The sequence below is a fragment of the Canis lupus genome, chromosome 37, assembly GCF_011100685.1.
Source record: "Canis lupus familiaris isolate Mischka breed German Shepherd chromosome 37, alternate assembly UU_Cfam_GSD_1.0, whole genome shotgun sequence".
In the NCBI taxonomy this organism is placed as follows: Eukaryota; Metazoa; Chordata; class Mammalia; order Carnivora; family Canidae; genus Canis; species Canis lupus.
The window spans coordinates 346,962-366,784 of record NC_049258.1 but is presented as its reverse complement, the minus strand read 5'-3'; the positions used below and the strand labels follow the sequence as shown (position 1 = coordinate 366,784).

The 19,823-nt window shown below is 45.0% G+C and overlaps 1 protein-coding gene across 7 annotated transcripts in view; it reads right to left on the bottom strand.

Annotated features, from left to right (window-relative positions):
- The window catches only part of ANKAR (ankyrin and armadillo repeat containing), a 51,654-nt gene that overhangs the window by 22,492 nt on the left and 9,339 nt on the right, over window positions 1-19,823 (bottom strand). For all 7 annotated transcript variants that reach the window (XR_005385019.1, XR_005385018.1, XR_005385022.1 and 4 more), the window contains exons 4-12: window positions 19,121-19,284; window positions 18,372-18,475; window positions 13,905-14,085; window positions 13,406-13,625; window positions 11,996-12,031; window positions 5,844-6,045; window positions 5,132-5,340; window positions 4,114-4,218; window positions 523-764 (exon numbers count right to left, since the gene is read on the bottom strand). Coding sequence is in view for 2 of the 7 variants with exons in the window: in XM_038585124.1 (XP_038441052.1) it covers window positions 523-764; window positions 4,114-4,218; window positions 5,132-5,340; window positions 5,844-6,045; window positions 11,996-12,031; window positions 13,406-13,625; window positions 13,905-14,085; window positions 18,372-18,475; window positions 19,121-19,284 (1,463 nt within the window). In the remaining 5 variants the exon portion in view is untranslated. The remainder of the gene's footprint in view (window positions 1-522; window positions 765-4,113; window positions 4,219-5,131; window positions 5,341-5,843; window positions 6,046-11,995; window positions 12,032-13,405; window positions 13,626-13,904; window positions 14,086-18,371; window positions 18,476-19,120; window positions 19,285-19,823) is intronic.

The window sequence follows — 19,823 nt, the reverse complement described above, 5'->3', positions numbered from 1 at the left end:
CAGCAGGCCCCGGGCCTAGTGAACATAAAGGCTCAAAACTTAAGGAAGGCCAGGGTGAACGAGTCGTGAGGACCAGATGTGTTTGGAAGGACCCGCTGAGCCAGAGAGGATGGAGAGCCACCAGCCTCCCTGGCCATTCCTCAGCGCCTCCTGCAGCCAGTGGCCTTGACAGGACCGCTGATGCCTCCCTCCAGACAGACGACAGGCGGCCTTGGCCAAGTGATAGGTTTCCCAGGGCCAAGGCCCCTCTGGAGCCACAGGCCAATGCTGGTAGTATTTCCGGGGCCCTGGTGCCGCCCTGGGGAAGGGGACAGGGACCCGACACCCTGCGCTGTGCTGGCCCTGCTACTGTCCCGGGCCACTTCACCGTGGCCCCCAAGGGATGCCACCAGGCCTGCTCCTTGCCACCCCGACTGCGCTCCTCCCTGGGGGTGCCCCCCCCACCCCCCGGGCGCAGCAGCAGGGCCTCTGCCCTGGAGGAATTGCTGTCAGGCAAAATGATATTCTATGAAAGAAACATACATATCTGGCAATCACATCCTTGTTTTCCAGCTGGGCAACGTCATATAAAATGACAGCACATCGAGAATGCAGCTCAGGCTCGTCGGAGGCCAGTAAGCCAAGGAGAGCTGGCACGCCTCCGGCCGCCACGACGGCACACACCACACTGGCCCGGGTCGACAGGTTACTCAGTAACCCAACTGTTTTGCACTGCAATTTTATTTTGGAGCCTTTTAACAGATTGATTAAGGCAGGGATGGTACCTGCAATGAAGAGATCAAGAAAAGGTATGAATTATTTGTAACCATTTATAGTCGACTTATTACGATAGTCACTGCCATGTAAACAATTAGCAAGTAATTCTAGAGGTATTTACAAAATTATTTGAATCTATATGAATATACTTTTCGGGCTTCTCTATAATTCAGGCAGTTCTCATTGTTCACACATTGGATTTCCGCACAGCACACAAGCCTGTGTTTCATACTGCTAACTCCCAGCCACCTTGGAAGCATGCACTTCTGGCTTAAGATAATCGAGGAATAGATTCTTTGAGCTACCATATGATAGTGTTCGGTTTGGGTATTTCATCCAATTTTTGTGGCAGTGTTTATGCAATTGTTTGAGCATTTTATTATATTTTACCCCCCCCCCTTTTTTTTGCAAGCAACTGAAGACAAAAAGTGCTGAATCTACTAAAAGGCAACTTTAGCTTCACTAATTACAATTGGTTCAAGGATGGAGATCACTGGGTCTGGTGAAAAATAGAGAATCTGGCTTCAGCTAGATGCTTGTTGTATCAGTTCAATGTGAAAGAAAGGAAAATAACACTCTAGAGCACACAAGAAGTGCTGGAAAAAAATAGAATGGGTATAATTAGGTCTTTACTTATCTACCTGAAATGAAACCTCCTTCATGACTTACCTATGGTTCACTTTTTGGACACAGAGCTTTTTGTACATATTTTTAGGTTAGTTTGGGGTACAACTTATATTTTGTATTCATTCATTTATTCATTCAACAAATATTTATGGATCATTTCATGTGTGCCCAATATCCACATTAGAGCTGTGGATACCATACTGACAGTGCAAATAAAATATTTCCATCATTTCAGAAAGTTATATTGAATAATAGTGTTCTCAAAACAACCCAATGACGTAAGGAATCATTTGATTAATGAGGAAATTAGGATTAGAGAGGGCAAGCAATTAGCCTAAGTTCTAAATGCAGAGCTAGTTACAAACCCAGGGCTGACACAAAAACTGCTATTTTTAAAAGTTCTGATTTGAATTCCAGCTAGTTAACATACCGTATGATATTAGTTTCAGGCATTCAATATGGTGAGTGATTCAACACTTCCATATAATACCCAGTGCTCATCACAAAGAAACTTATATTTTAATTAAAAAAATAAATTGTGTAGGTACAGAATAAGAATAATTTCTAAGTGAAAGTAAATATAAAAGGTAGCATAATAAGTAATTTAATATAATTTTTAAGTTTGCAAATTTTTAGAAAAGTGGAATTTATAAAGTGTTTTGATCATGTGCAACTTCCATGTGAAAAATAAAATAAGAGGTTGTCAGAGAAAGACAAATACCATATGATTTCACTTCTACGTGGAATGTAAAAAACCAAAATAAGTGATTAAACAAACAAAAAGTAGAATCAGACCTATAACAAAGAACTAACTGATGATTGCCAGAGTGGAGGGAGGTGGAGGGAATGGGTAAAAAAAAGAGGGGGGGGAGAAAGGGAATGGGAGCTACAGACTTCCAGTTAAGGAATGAGTTAATCCTATGAATAAAAGGTTGGGCATAGGAAATACAGCCAATGCTATTGTAATAGAGTTGCAGGGAGTACAACATGAAGAGGTATTTTCCCAAAGAAGACATCCAGATGGCCAACAGACACATTAAAAGATGCTCATCACTCATCATCAGGGAAATGCAAATCAGAACCACAATGAACTACCACTGCACACCTGTCAGAATTAGAATTAACAACACAAGAAACAACAGGATGTGGAGAAAGGGGAACCCTCTGCACTGCTGGTGGGAATGTGAACTGGTGCAGTCACCCTGGAAAGCTGTGTGGAGGTTCCTCAAAGAGTTAAAAATAGAATGACCCGATGATTCAGAAATTGCACTACTAGGTAGTTATCCAAAGGATACAAAAATACAGATTCAGAGGGGTACGCGTCCCCTGATGTTTACAGCAGCATTATCAACAATAGCCAAATTACGGGAAGAGCCCAAATGTCCAATGACTGATGGGTGGATAAAGAAGATGTGGTGTACATTTGCTTCGATGTGGATGGAACTGGAGAGTATTAAGCTGAGTGAAATAAGTCAATCGGAGAAGGACAAACATTATATGGTCTCATTCATTTGGGGAATATAAATAATAGTGAAAGGGAATAGAGGGGAAGGGTGAAGAAATGGGTAGGAAATATCAGAAAGGGAGACAGAACATGGAAGACTCCTAACTCTGTGAAACGAACTAGGGGTGGTGGAAAGGGAGGTGGACGGGGTGGGTGGGGGCGACTGGGTGACGGGCACTGAGGTGGGCACTTGATGGGATGAGCACTGGGTGTTATTCTGTATGTTGGCAAATTGAACACCAATAAAAAATAAATTTATTATTAAAAAAAGAAGAAGAAGTGGTGTATACGTACAGTGGAATATTACTCAGCCATCAAAAGAGCAAAATCTTGCCATTTGCAATGATGTGGATGCAGCTAGACTGTATTACGCTAAGTGAAGTCAGTCAGTGAAAGACAAATACTATATGATTTCACTAATATGTGGAATTTAAGATAGAAATCAGGTGAACATATGGGAAGGGGAGAAGAAAAAAAAGGAGAGAGGTAAGCAAACCATAACAGACTCTTATTGATAGAGAACAAACTGAAGGTTGATGGAGGAGGCGGGTCGGGATGGGTTAGACGGGTGGTGAGGATTAAGGAGGGCGCTCATGATGAGCACCGGGTGTCGTATGTAAGTGACCGATCACTGAATTCTACTCCTAAAACCATTGCTGCACTTTATGTTAAGTAACTAAAATTTAAATAAAAATTGGGGGGAAAAGTAGCATTGCATGGTGACAGATGGTAGCTACACCCACGGGGAGCACAGCAAAATGTACAGAATTGTTGAATCACTACATCGTATACTGAAAACTAATATAACATTGTGTGTCAACTATACCTGAATTAAAAATATATAAATGTATAATATTTATACATTAATAAATATAAATATAAATATATTTATCAGGTAAAGGAAGTGATTTTAGAAAAAAATAGAAACTTAAAATCAACTAAAAAGTTTCCTCTACAATTTAAAATAGATTTTAAGGGGCACCTGGCTCGGTTAGTTAAGTGTCTGGTCCGAGTCCTGGGACTGAGGCCTGCGTGGGCTCCTCTGCTCAGCAGGGAGGCTGCTGCTTTCTTGCCCTCTGTGCTCTCCTGCTTTCTTTCTCACTCCCTCCCTCTCAAAAAATAAATAAATAAAACCTTTAAAAAAATAGATCTTAAAGTGATTGAATATAATTATAGCCCTACATAAAATAGTGTAAGCAAAACACAATTAATAGGTTTTTTATTACCTGCATCCAAAATACACTTCCAGTATCCATCATTTGCTAAACAAATTACTTCCAAGGACATCACAGCCATCATCCTTCGTTTATAGCTCTCACACTGCAACATTTCTGGCAAATGTTCAACAGAAAAACGCATGTTGTAAGTGTTTATAAGTTGCCTTCTGTGAGGTGCTGAACCAACGCCCATCATCTTTTAAATTAGGAGGGAATGAATGTGAGGGAATCTTTTTCTTTTTTTCTTCATTTTTTAATATATATTTTTAAGATTTTATTTATTCCTGAGAGACCCCGAGAGGCAGAGACCCAGGCAGAGGGAGAAGCAGGCTCCCTGCATGGAGGCCGACATGGGACTTGATTCCAGGACCCTGGGGTCACTCCTGGAGCCGAAGGCAGGTGCCCAACCACTGAGCCCCCCAGGCATCCCAGAGGGAAACTTTTTCACTTCAGTTTTAATTTCCTTCCTCTTTCCTTGTTTTGTTTTGTTTTGTTTTTAATTTGCTTTTTTGATGGAGAAGAGGATAGACAGACTTTTGGAGAAAGTTGGGCCGCTTAGGTGGCTCAGTGGGCTAAGTGTCTGTCTCCGGCTGGGCCAAGGTCCTGGGGTTGGTTCCACACCGGGCTCCCCGCCCATGAGGAGCTGGCTTCCCCCTTCCCCCTCCCCCTTCCCTTTGCTTATGTTCCCTCTCTCTCTCTCTCCCTTTCTCTCATGTTCTCTCTCAAATAAATAAATAAAACCTTTGAAAATAAATTGTATAAAATATAACCTGGGTCATTATTATTTGATTTTAATTTAGAAATAAAAGTACACATGAAATATAGCTCCGTATTATTTGTATCTGTGGTCTTAACAAAACGTCTCTGATAGTCCATTGTTGGAGACCTGGGGGCATGTCCAGTATTCCCTCTATTTCCCAGCGCCCGGAGGTGCCTGGGCCGGGGTGACCCAGGCTGCTGGTGACCCAGGCCGCAGTGACCCAGGCCATGGTGACCCAGGCCGCTGCGGGCTGCGCGGGGTACTCACCGACCAGGGTCGCCCACACCGGGAGCTCAGGGATGCTCAGCGCTATAATGTGCTTGAGGACCTCCGTGTGGAAGCTGAGCACCGACAGGTGAATTATATTATTGCCCTTAGTATCGGTTTTCCTCCAGTTAGCACCGAGGGACAACAGGTAGCGGATCGTGTCCAGGGCCCCCGAGGTGGCAGCGAGTAGCAGCGGGGTGCACTGATTCCTAAAGAGCGAGGGACAGGCCGCGGTGACCGCAGTGACCAGGGCCCTGGGGCGGCCGCCCTGCAGTCGGGGCAGCTGTGCCCGCGGCCCTCGGGGCGCCGACTCCGCCCACACCCTGTCCGCGCGCGCTCCGGTCTGAGGGCTCCCCGGCAGGTGCATCCCCCCCCCCCCCCCCCCCCCGCCCATCCCTCCGCCCCGCTCTGGCCCGAGGGCTCCCCCGCAGGTGCATCGCCCCCGCCCCGCCCATCCCTCAGCCCCCCTACGGTCAGAGGGCTCCCCCGCAGGTGCATCCCCCCCGCCCCGCCCATCCCTCCGCCCCGCTCCAGCCCGAGGGCTCCCCCGCAGGTGGGTGGCGCTGTGTGCCGCCCCCAAGGCGGCATCCTCGCGTGTCCCCGCGGCAGGTGCAGGCGCACCTCGGCCTGAGCGGGGCCCGGGGACAGGAGCGCAGGAGGACGGCGCCCCGGGGCGGGCCGCGAACCCCCGTCGCGGGGCGCCCAGACTCACCCAGCGGCTGCCTCCGCCTCGAGCTGCGCGGGGTCCCGTCTGCAGAGTGCGGCGGCCACGCAGATGTTATCGTAGAAGGCGGCGAAGTGGATGGGCAGCCAGCCCCGGCCCGCGGCCAGCGTGAGGTCTGCGCGGAAGCTCAGCAGGCACACGGTGGCCTCCAGGGCGCAGGCCTGCGCGGCCAGGTGCAGGGGCGTCGGGCCTGGGGGGGGCTCAGGTGAACCCGGGCTCGGCCGGCCACCCCCACCCCCCGCCTCCGGCCCAGGCCGTGACCCCGGGGACCCGGGATGGAGGCCGGAGTCGGGGTCCCCGCAGGAGCCTGCTCCTCCCTCCGCCTGGGCCTGTCTCTCTCTCTCTCTCTCTCTCTGTCTGTCTCTGTCTCTCTCTCTGTGTGTCTCTCATGAATAAATAAATAAAAAAATCTTTAAAAATAAAAAAACCCACGCCTTTTCCATATCCATCCACAGACCTGAGTGCCACGAAATAAAGGCTCTAGAGACCTTGGTGCTGGGATGTAAAAGCTCCAAGAAGAGAAAACAAGTAAATAAAAGCTCCAAGAAGAGAAAACAAGTAAATAAAAGCTCCAAGAAGAGCACCGCAAGCATGGATTCAGGCCATTCTAGAACTCCTTTAACTCAGGACGTCTGACGGTTAAAATTTAACCCTTCTTCTTCATAAATTAAGAACAAATAACATTGAAACTATTACATACATGAAAAATTAAGTCCATATATAAAATAGTGTGCGATCAAATTAGCTGTTTCTTGTAAAATAGGAAATCCTATTTTATGTATTTTTTAGTAGGAAGATCCTCTGAAATTGAAGGAAAAACACGCTCACAAAGGCCTTTCTGGGTCACTAGCTCCAGTGGGTGTTTTCAATTCTTATCTTACAGTAAGTAAGGTTCAACAGTAAGGTTCTTCCTGTTTAAAATAGTTGTTTCCCCGTGGCCTGGGGGATGCCATGCCGCCGCCTATTTTTCTGCTACCGCTTGGGCTACCCCTTCACAGTCTCCTTTGAACCTTCTCGTTGTCTTGACGCCTACATGAGCCTTACGGTGTGTCTTGGGCCTTTTTATCTTTGCAGTGGCTTCACCTACCACCTAAGAGTTCATGACTCCCAGGATTCCTTCTCTAGATCTACTGTTTCTCTACAAGCTCCACGTCTTTACCTCCAGCATCTCACGAGCTGTGTCCACACCGCCTCAACGTAACACGCTCCAAACTGAACGGTCTCTCCCTCCCTACCAACGTGGTCCTCTTCCTCTGCGGCCAAGATCCGAAGGCCGGCAGCGTCCGGCCAGCTCTGCTAACCAGCAACCTGGGGACCCAGTATCTCCTTCTCACTTCACCTCCATAGCAAGTCCGCCACCAAGTCTAAGCACCTCTAGAACCTTCTCTGCTGCCTCCACCGCCCACACTAAGCTTCCCATCTTGCTCTTGCTCTTCAATCCGTCATTGCCAAATGTAAATCTGACCTTTTCACCTACTTGCTGAAAGCTTTTCAGGGGCTTCTGCAGGCCCTCTGATCAAGAACTTAGGAGAAGGATCCACAGGCTTCAATTTAAATGGAAACAGAACCAGGCCGTGCCCCTCGTGCCAAAACCCCAGAACAGAACACAACCTGCGCCCTTCGCTTGGGCCTCTCCGCGGCTCCTCTAAGGCAGGGTGAGCAGCCCATGGCCCAGCTTGCTGGGGGCCCCGCACGCCTGCTGCCCGGCCGAGCCTGCCCCACGGGAGGCTGAGGTATCCGGGCCCGGGGCTACTCCTGCTGTCCGAGGGCTCCTTCTCCCGAGCCCTGCCTCTCCGGCTCCGCTCCTCAGCCCCAGGGGTCATTCCTCAGGCTGTCCAAGCCCTCCTCGCGGGCCTCTGGTCATCTCCAGTGTCATCTCCAGTGTCATCTCCAGTGTCATCTCCAGTGTCTGCCCTGGGCCATGCAGCCATGTGACAGCGCTCCAGGTCCGGTGACGCAGGGCACCCACGTCGGGCCCGTCCTGCCGACAAGTAGGAGGCTAAACACCGAGGGAATCGCGACCCTTCCTGGGTCTGATTGAGGAGCAAGGTGTTGGGGCCAGAGGCTGCCCCGAGGCTGGCGACACCACGTGCCAGGGAGGATCACGCGCCTGCGAAGCCTCCGCAGGACCAGCGCTGGCACAGCCTGGCGCCTGCAGGAGGAGCTCCCCGCCCCGATGTCCTTCGGGAACCTCGCAGCGGCCTTCCAGGCGCGGGCGCCTCGAGGGGGCCCCAGCCTTCCCGCCAAAGCCCGGCTCCCGAGGGCTGGCAGGCCGCTGAGCCTGGGGTTTGGCAACGTGGGCAGGTGGGAGCCGCGTTAGACGGCTGGCTGCTGGCCCACTGCGGCGGTCACAGTTAGAGTCCAGGGGACCCGCCTTCGGCCTGGTCCTTCCAGTGCACATCAGACCCCCTCATGCTTGGGGGCTGGGAGGCAGGGGAAGAACCATCTGGAGACACAGGACAGCAGCCCAGCTTTCTCAACAAGGCCGGCCCTCAGGAGAGACCGGCTTACCGGAGCCTAACCTACCTGGGGTGGGGGGGTCCCCCACTGTACGCCCTCCACCACCCTGGCACACCTACCCGGGGGCCAGGGCGGCAGGTCCATGTGGAGCTCGGCTCCCCGAGGCTGCTCGCTGCTCTCGGCAACACAAACAGATCAAATGGCCTGAAGAGACTTTTCTAAAAACCGCAGCGACCCCCTCCCTGCCCCCCCACGCCTTGCTCCATTCCTGCATCCCTCTCTTACTAGAAATGCTGAACCGTGGCCTCCCCCTCGGGCCTCCAAATCAGAATCTGCATTTTAACCAGATCCCTAGATGGTTCTTTTGTGCTTGAAAGTTTATCCCAGAGGAGTGGGACAGTGTTCTCCCTCCAACACTGCGGACATTTCTGTTTGTGACACGTGCGGGCGGTGGGGGTGGGGGGGGCTGCAACTGGCAGTTAGTGGGTGGAAGCCAGGAGTCATACCAAACATCCCTCTTCTTTTTTAAAGACACTTTTTAATTCAATTTAAATCCAATTAACATACAGTGTCTTCTTAGTTGCAGAGGTAGAGTTCAGGGATTAATATGAAACGCTCCACAGTGCACGGGGAGGCCCCAGGCCACAGTGTCCGCAGTGCTGAGGGTGAAAACCAGCGGCCTAAGAGCTAGAAATAGGGACGTCCTGGAGGGGTGTCTGTAGTCTGGAGAAGCCATCCTCTGGGTGAGAACCCTGGTCTAGGGAAAATTACGGCCTGAAAGCCGTATTTATTCCTTTTTCCTGAATATCTACTTCACATCGCTCTGCTACCTCTGCCAGTGATCGTCAAATACTACCCCACAACTATCCACTCATGTACTCATTTAACAACTCCTTCCGAGTCACGTACTAATGCCGGGCTTTCTCCTGGGCACTAAAACATCATGGCAAAGTGAGCCAAATCCTTGCCATTTGTGGAGCTTATTCAAGCGAGGGAGACACAAGAGAGGGAGCATATCCTGTAAGGTAGGGAGAAGTGGTACTGAGAAAATGAAAAAAGAAAGCAATAATGCAGGAAGCACACCACTGTTACTCAACTGTAAATCTCTACAGGGTGAGTGGGCCAGTAAGGTCCAGGCCCTCCACCCAGCCACCTCCCTTTACCACCCACCCTACAGAATTTGCAATCCCCGTCCTTGGGCTGTCAGCGTCTGCCAATGGGAACTGCTGGCAGGAGATCAGAGAAGGGGTAGAAAGAGGCCGGCACACTTACCCTTAAGAGCATCTCAGGGTAGCTGCATTCCTCCACCAGTGGAAGATGGCTAATTTGAACAGTGCCCTCCCCACTGTGAGTTTCAACTCTTTGTAAATGGGTTCTTTAAAAATAAACTCTCCTTAGCAAGAAGATGCAACGGGAAAAAGACAATCCCTTCAACATGTTGGGAAAACTGGACAGCAACATGCAGAGGAATGAACCTGGACCACTTTCTTACGCCACACACAAAATTAAACTCAATGTGGATTAAGGATCTAAATGTGAGACCTAAAACCATAAAATCCTAGAGGAGTTCATGGGCAGTAATTGCTCTGACATCAGCCACAATAACATCTTTCTAGATATGTCTCCTGAGGCAAAAGAAACAAAAGCAAAAAAAGAACTATTGGGATCACATCAAAATAAAGAGCTTCTGCACAGTGAAAGAAACAATCAACAAAACTAAAAGGCAACCTACTAAACGGGAGAAGATATTTGCAAGTGATATAACTGATAAGCGGTTAATATCCAAAATATATATAAAACTTATAAAACTCAACACCCAACAAATAATCCAATTTAAAAATGGGCAGAAGACACCAACAGACATTTCTCTAAAGAAGACATCCAGATGGCCAACAGACACATGAAGAGATGCTCAACGTCACTAATTATCAGAGAAATACAAGTCACACCCACAATGAGGTATCACCTCATACCTATCAGAATGAGTAAAATAAAAAACATAAGAAACAAGTATTGGTGTGGAGGCTGAGGAAAAAGAATCCTCATGCACTGTTGGTGGGAACGCAGACTGGTGTAGCCATTGTGAAAACCCGTATGGAAACATTCCTCAAAAAATTAAAAATAGAGTTACCATCTGATACAATTATCACACTGCTGGGCATTTGCCCAAAGAATTCAAAAACCCTAATTCAAAGGCTACACAGACCTCTATGTTTATTACAGCATTATTTACAATAGCCAACATATGGAAGCAGACCAAGCATCCATTAATAGAAGAATGGGGAAATATATGATATATGCATATAAAATTATATAATTTGATTATATATTTTATATATATAATGGAATGTTACTCAGCCATGAAAAGGAATGAAATCTTGCCATTGCAATGCCATTTGCCATTGCAAATATGGATGGATCTAGAGAATATAATGTGAAGTGAAATAGGTAGATTGGAGAAAAACAAATACTATATGATTTCACTTATATATGGAATTTAAGAAACAAACCAAACAAAGAAGAAAAGAGACAAAAAACAGACTCTTAAATATTCAGAACAAACTGGTGGTTCCTGGAGGGGAGGAGTGCGGATGGGTGAGGTAGAGGACGGGAAGTAAAGACCACACTGACCATGATGAGCACTGAGTAATGTATAGACTTGCTGAATCAGTGTATTATACCTCTGAAACTAATATAAAACTGTACATTAATCGTACTAGAATTTATTTTTAAAGATTTTATGTATTTATTCATGAGAGATACCGAGAGAGAGGTGGAGACACAGGCAGAGGGAGAAGCAGGCTCCCTGTGGGGAGCCCGAGGCGGGACTCGATCCCAGGACCCTGCAGTCATGCCCTGGGCCCAAGGCAGGCGCTCAGCCTGAGCCCCCCAGGGATCCCTATGCTGGAATTTAAAAAAGAAGTTAAACTCTTGAGTTGGAAGAATGGCTACATTATGCTATGATGCTATGATTCACACTTTCATGTCAGGTTCACTGTGTTGCTGGCTGTGTGTTCTGGGAATAAAGAAACCAAGCTGAAGCTGGTTGTCACTGATCAATTAAATATGGCTAAAACCTGAAAAAAATTAGCCCTCCTTGAATCATCCTGTGTAGAGTGTGAAGGCATGGGGGTCTTTCAGAGACATCTATAGAGGGAAGATGGGCCCTTTAACATGTTTTCTGAATCTCCATATTTTTTTAAGTAGGCTTTTGTTTAATCAATTTATTTTTTTCTTCATTTTTTTTAATTGGAGTTCAATTTGCCAACATATAGCATAACACCCAGTGCTCATCCCGTATTCAATACTTAGGTCCCATCTCTCAGCTCAGTCAAGAACGCCTCATCCTCAGACCTAACAGATCGTTATTGTCACTAGATGGCAGCGTATCTGGATAATAGTCACTGCCTTTTTTTTTGGCATAAAAACCACTTTGGGGCCTGATTTTATAAAAATAGTAGAGGTAACTACAAATTCCACAGGTAAAAGAAAAAAAAAACAAGACTTAAGAGAAATATGAATAAATAACCATGGACAGAAAAATACTTCAAAATATATACAAAAACATCATTATGTGACATTGTCCTGTGACGGGACATTTGGTAGACTGTATAGCTTAAGGAGAGTTTTAACACGTGCAATAAGCTTTCCGAGCACCAGCTACTTTACTTACGTCTTACCGTTTCTTTCTCTTTTCGTGTCCATTTTTGATGACTCTGTTTTAAAAGGAAAACAGCAATATGATCATTTATGTACAGCAGTTCCCCACATTAGTCAAAACAGACTCCTGGGAATACGAACAAACGGCCACGTCCAGTTGCCAAGGGCGGGACCGCTTGGACCAGGACCGCGAGGCGGTGAGGCCGACCCCGCAGAGGGTGGGGGTGGCCCGGGTCACTGTCCCCAGGCGCCCCCGAGGCCTGCGCGGTTCTGAGCTGTGGGGTCCTGTGCGCAGACTTGCAGGCAGAGTTGCACATTTTCCATACTTCAAAATCTACCCAATTCTCACCAAATGGAAATCCAAACAGTCACAAGATGAAGGAGAGACTTCAATTTACAAATGAATTTTTTCACACCAAAAACGGCTTCTACTATGGTACATCTGTAAAAAGCCGCGTACTCATTGCATCTACATTTAACTGAGTTTGTGCTCTACTGTCACCAATCGAAGTGTCTTACTATCAAGACATTTAAATTACATTGATAAGGGAACAGAATTTATTTGTAGTCAATAGGATGAAAGCAGAATATTTTGTTTCGGCGTGTGAAAATTTAACACAACTTTTTAAGAAATCTAGTTAAAATACAAAATTGTAATTTCTTATTGCCAGTCTTGAGGCATCAGCTCTTCCTGATATTTTATCTCTATTTTCTTCTTCAGTTATGGACGTCTTCTGCTTTCATTTTCAACGTTCTCATTTTTATACTGGTTACATTTATTCTCGCGAATGCATGTATCAGTATGCATACTTAATAATCAGGAAAAATGGCTTTTTAAAGTCAAAGCTAAGCCTTAAAGGAGCCATTAATCTAAAAAAATATTATTATGGATACTTTTTTATTAATTACAATTTAATTTTACGTATTTTGAAGAAACTACTCCCTGGTTGAGAACTCTGGGCTAAGAAACGGATGTCCTGTTGTGTTCTCTATTTATCCACCTTTTCTCTGAATTCTTATAGGACATCACTGCATATTAATTACCACAGGGATTATCAAATGCTTCCCTGCATCCGCCCCACCATGCGTTCACCCAACAACCGCTTCCTGAGCACCTATGACGCCGGGCTGTCTTCCGGGAGCTCGGATATTGTGGCAAACAAAGTAAACCAAGTCATTGCCTTTTATGGGGCTCATATTTAAGTGAGGGAGACACAATAAACAAATAAATACTACTATAGGAGAGCCATAGGTGATACTTTGAGAACTGCAAGGAGCCCCTCTGACATAAGAGAAACAAAACTCTCCACTTTGCTCTAGGTACCAAGACCAAATTATAATCTTGCTCTAAAATTAACACATATTCTTAATTCTGAATAGTGGTAATAAATAAAAGAAAAACAGTTTAAATTTCAAGAACCTTGTGGTACCTTGGTTAAACATAATATAGCGTCTCTGGTTGACGTTGAAGTTGGCGTTGCACAGTTGACATATCACGGCGACTCTGTTGTGTAGAGCAGCATGATGGAAAATAGTGTAACCGGCCTCATCTGAAACATTGATGGTCGAGCTTGAGGTTTTACGGCTAAATGTATGGAAAACTGCAGATAATCCTCTTTCAACAGCAGACTTCATACCAAACGGGATGCTCTAAAATTATTAAGAGGCCCAGAATAATTTTTTTCAAAATACACTTAAAGTTTAGCTTAAGGAAATAACAATAAATATACCTTACCAGAAATGTATGATCCAGGAATCTATAGCCTCCACACTGGCAAAATGTGGAATTTTAATTTCATATTGAAAACTTTATTTAACCTAATATTTATCCCTAAGATAAAAATTTGAGACACGTACTTATCTATAATAACATACTATCTATAATAGCTTCCTATACCAATTATGTGATAATTACTGATTACTAATTACCTTGCATTTCATAGCTTTTTTAAATCCAAATTTTTTCTTAAATTGTTCATGTAATTGAGCATCTGTTAGTGGAAGTCTTTTCGGTTTCAGAACATTCACGATTTCATTTATGGCTCCCCACCACTTTGTTTTATAGAGCTGATGATAGAAGGTTTCAAGTTCAAAACAGATCACATAGTAGCTATAAAAAAAAAATAAAGAAAAAAATAAATCTTTCTGTGTTTGAAGTCATTTGCTACTTTTTTTCCCTATGCTGACTAACCTGTATTTTTCTATAACAATTAAACATAAAACTGTAGTTTAAATTGCACTTGAGGGGTGCCTGGGTGGCTCAGCAGTTGAGCCTCTGCCCTTGGCTCAGGGCATGACCCCAGGGTCCTGGGATCGAGTTCTGCTTTGGGCTCCCTGCATGGAGCCTGCTTCTCCCTCTGCCTGTGTCTCTGCCTCTCTCTGTGTATCTCTCATGAGTAAATAAATACAATTAAAAAATAAATAAATAAATAAATTGCACTTGATTGAAAAAGGAGGTTTTAGGGAAATGCTCTGTTATGAGCTGGTCAGAGGCTAATGCACTCTCTTCCTTGACCTTTACTTCCATCCCGGTTTTCTGAATATAATAGACCTCTGCAGGGATGGAGGCATATTTGGGGACCTATTTGCATTTATTTGAGGTTGTCACTCTTCCCATCCACCATCCTGTCCTCCCAAAAGGAAACTAGACCACAAAAATATAAACTAAAGGCTGTCTTAACCCACACCTTCAGATACAGTGCCAGCCCAGGTGGTGGGACTTGTCATGTTTCCCATGGGCCCTGACTTGTGGACGCGCCACCTTCATCACTGGGGCCTTGCCTAACTTTTTAGACCCCAGCCTCCAAAATTGAGGAACAGATATTCTGACTCTTACTCAGATTTGAAGGCTTTCAAATCACAGTAGCGGTAGGTTCTAGGGCCTTAAGGAGCCATGGGAATCATCCCTAGATGCTTGATTTACGACGCATGACTAAATTACCAGAAAAAAATAGCTCACTTCCCTCGGTGTCCTACATGCTACCAGGAGTAGACACCATAAACACATACCGCAAGTCCCATAAGACTGCCTCTAGAGGTGCAGGCACAGGGGAGCACACTAAGGACATCCTTTGGTATTTGAGTGGCCCCGGCATCAACCACAGAGTCCCGGAACCCCCAAGCTCTTCTTACGTGCTGCTCCAGGGAGCTAGCTCTGGCTGTGATAAGTGACTATGAGGCCGGAAGCTGCTGACTATGCCTCGGGCCCGGGTACTCAGTGCTGCACTCTTAGATCACGGCTCGGGCAATGACAGACTCACAGATTTAACAAATACCAACGGAATGTGAGTTGGCCTCTTTTAGAAATTCAATTTACTTATCCCATCAAGCATCTAGAACCAAGAGGGGGTACCCTACTCTAGAAACTGGAGAAGCAAGAGGTGGTGAAGGTGGTTATACCCTGAAAAAATCTCTCACCACAGAATTTTATGACTCCCCCCCCCCGCAAGGTTGGATACACAACCTACGCTGGCCCACACAGAGATGATGCTGGAATCATGGAAAGCTCAGATGGCAGGTGTTACGAGAGAGCCCTCATCCAAGAACTGCACATCAGCAGGGACCATAGGGGAGCCTCACTTTTAAAGTAACTCCCTTCATATTCTTCTGCCTGGGAATCTGTACCCGGCCTCTTCTTACTTTTTTTAAAGATTTTATTTATTTATTCATGAGAGACACAGAGAGAGGGGCAGAGACACAGGCAGAAGGAGATTCAGGCTCCATGCAGGGAGCCTGATGCAGGACTCGATCCCAGGACCCAGAGATCATGACCTGGGCCCAAGGCAGCCGCTCATCCACTGAGCCACCCAGGCGTCCCTGTACCCAGTTTCTAAGGAGCTTCTACATTCCTATTTCCCTGATACACCCCATCACATAAAGATGATTTCCGGCCTGCCTCTTCATATTCACAACAGTATCATTATGCTGGTACGCTCTCCTCCAAAAAAAGATATTTTAGTATTGGCATAAATTAATCTTTTTGCTCCAGTTATTGTCACCTTAATAATTTATGAGTTCTTATACTTTTACGGGTGGCCAAATCCTGAGTATCTAACTGTGGCCCCTACTTTTTGATTCTAGTATGGTAGGAGAACCCAACCTGAACCAAAATGAATCTAGGATTTAGATGTTCCCAGGCATGCCTGGAGGGCCAGCAGAACTGATCCTATTTTTATAAGGGACCACAGGTTTCCCAGGAGATACGGCATTCTAGGAAAGAAAACATGAGCCCAATCCAATAACAATGCCCCTAAAATCAAAGAGGGGAGATTTTAAAGATGCATGTTTTCAATCATTCAGACTATTCGCTGGTCCAGCACCAACACAGAATGATCCCTGCATCACAGAAAAGAACAACTGTTGGCAAAATGACCAAAAGAGTTGTTTTTGCACCAAGGGGGGGACTCAAGGCAGCACTTCTTTGAAGCCAATAAAAAAAATCAGGAAAGAAATTCTCCCCACTTCATTGGGGAACAGATATTCTGACTCTTACTTACAATCCAATCATTGGATTGGCTTCAACATGCCTCACAGTTGATGCCAGCTACTTAGCGGGCATGAGGAGGAGCCAGCCCCGAACCCCAAACACCAGACCCACAAGCAGAAGCAACAGCTTCAGAGTCAGCAGTGCCTGCAGTGGCGCCGAGTTGCTTTCATGGGGCCTGCTGAGCGCCAGGAGCCCAGCAGGGGATCGGACGAGAAAAGGAGGAAAGGACGGCTGGCTCATGGGACCTGAGAGCTGATGCAGGAGCGCCTGGAGTCTTAGGAATCACTGGAGGTGGAGATCATGAAACTCAAAGTCGTCTAGGAATTGATACAGGAACCGGGAAACGACTGATGATCTCCACTCCCCATGCTGGCTGGGTCTGAGAAACACGCTCCTGCTGGCGTTGAAAGCCTGCAAGTGCACACCCAGCTATTGACCACTCACCAACGCTGATGAGCAAATGTGCATAGTCAGAAACTAGAGCTGCCTGCACCACGGCACCCCATTCCAACAAGGGGACTGAGCCCCCTAGAGTCAATGGCAGTGAGCTCCTGCCAAGCATATTCCTGCGTCCATGCCCACCTCTTACCAAGCAGATTTCACCTCACCAGATTCTCTGCATTCCAGCCAGACTCTACAACCCAGGCGAACAGAGCATTATTCACAAGTGCTTCCATGATACCACGTAGCGTGGCAAGGGTTGTACGTGGAGAATGTCAACAGGTGCTGGATCCCCGAGCGAGAGATTTCCACCCCCAGAGAGACGCAGGCCAACTGTCCATTCTAGAAACACGGGGGTCTATTACTTAATTCTCTCCAAAATCATGAAGGTCATTAGCCCCACGGTCTTTGGCATGGCCTAGTATCATGTGCGCATCCAGGGAGTATTAGTGAAAAGATCTACCTTTCATTGTTTATGCTGCTTCACTCTCTGCCTTGTTTCTGGTATTTTCCCCATCGCCATGCATCTTGAGAGAAATTTATAATCTTTGTCTTTACTTCGTCACATCTCATGAACGCTCGCTCCCCAACTTCACCCTTCGGCTCACTACACATAGCTTCTAACCAGAACTAATTCTCTTGCCAAGTCATTGCCAAATTTAGTGTGCTCTCTATAGTCTTAAGTCAACGTGGCCCTTTTCTCTGTTGAATTTGATGCTTTTAACTATGTCTCTATTTTAAAAATTCTCCCCATTTGGCTTCCACTCTATCCTATTTCTTGGTACTTCTCCCTGTATCACTCCTTCTCAGTCTCCTTGGCTGTCTCCTCAGCTTCTCCCTGCCCCATTTAAAAGCTGCGGTTCTCCAGAGTTCTAGACTTGGTCCTGTCCTCTGAGCCACTTCCATGCCTTAAAACAAAAACAAAACCAAAAACAAAAGAAACTTCTCCTATATGCTTCTAAATCTCAAGTCTCCACCTTCTAATAACAATGCCCCTAGCTCCACTTTCCATATTTCCAAACTTCCAAATTTCCAAACTTCCAAACTTTCCATATTCCAAACTTTGAGAAACATCCAACTTCAAAAGATGATCCACATAACAAGCCCCAGCAGAGGAAGATAATTCTCAGCCATATTCTTTATGGAACTAAAGGACTTTGTGCTGAGTCCACTGCTTTTCAGCAGGCCCACAGGATTTGATCCTTACCTCCATCCCCCTGTAACCACGGCGATAGTCATAAGAACTGATCCCCACGTCTAAGGCTTATTACACAGAATGTAACAAAGAACATGAGTAACAAATACGCTATTCAGTATTTTGTTGAGTCTATATTTCATTCATGGGGGTTATTGTCCTAGCATCTTATGCTGAGGTATTAAGTTAGCCTTTGCATTTTGACACTTTCCTTGTTTTCTCCTAGCTTTCAACAAGTTGTGGCTACTGTGAGTAATTACTGAAAGTTCCTTACCTTTTTCCATTAAGTTCCATGACTGGTATCGAGTAATATTCTTTGTATCCTGAATCTTCTGCAAATGTATTAGCAGCACAATCCCGTATTTTTTCTAAATTGTTCTAAAATAGGAGTTAACGTTACTAAAAACATATCTTTAAACAACTTTAAACAATTATGACTTCTTTTAGATGAAATTTTATATTGTAAATGATAAATTTCAGTATAATATCCCACTAGACTATAACGATAACTGCATGTATCCAATTCCTACCTTCGGAAATGCAGAAAAAATACAAAAGAGAAGACAATGTAAAGAAGGTAGAAAAGCAACAATTACTCAAATGTTATAATGTTTATATTAAATTCTAGATTAGATTGTTGTTCCTAAACTCTAGAGGGTCTCTCTTCTAATACTAATCCTCAAGGAAAATGGAAGAATATGTAGCGAATGTTGAAGGATTTCTACAATACTTTTGATTAACTTTTAGGGCAACTATGATTAAAAGTCTGTTAATTTGGTGAGAATAGGTCGTTGTACCTAGCTTATTTATCATTTTATCTCTGACACCTAACATGCCTCAGATGCAGTTGCACTTAACTCATGCATGTTACACGATGTATGAAAAAATTAGTGAGTTAGAAAGATAACCACTGGGAGCCCGGCCTAGTGCCTGTACCAACAGAGACTCTTTCTGGATGGAGAATAAGATAAAATGAATTGTGAAGTGACAAACAATAATTTCAGGAACAACAATAATTTAAACCTTAAAATCTTCCAAAGCATTCTCAATTGAAGGTGTGCTGATATCAAATTCAATTCCTCCATGAACATGAAAATATTGATCCTCTTTGTAGTGAAAGTGCTGGCATTTAAAGTCTCGTCCATAAATAAATGGAGGCAATTCTCGCTCTGTCTTGACCTTGTCATCTCCAACAAGGAAAACAAAGTTTCATTTAAGAAGTGAAAACACGTACACAATCAAATTTTGAAGATCTAGATTTTCATTTACACAAACCAAGTGAAAAAAACATACCCATTAAATGAAAATCTTGGCAATTATAATGTATGAATCATGGTCTTAGTACATATCTTAAACACAACAATATGTTTATATCATTCATTTTGGGCATTTTCTATAGTTTGTATACACATTTTAACAGAATGGTCAAAACATTATTCTACTTACTGATTTTTATATGTGAGTTCAAGACTAATGTCTTACCTCTAATTGTCAGAAAAGGTTTAAAACTATGCCTCAAAAAACAAAAAACAAAAAACAAAACAAAACAGAAAAAACAAACTATGCCTCAGAGAATCTTTGGCTAAACCCAAAAAAAAACAAAAAATAAAAGAAACTATGCCTCAGAGAATCCTTGGCTAAATAAAAGCTTAACCTGACCTAATTTAGGCAAAAAGAGACATTAAGAAAAGAAATAGGTGGGTATTTCTCACTGACAAAAATAACT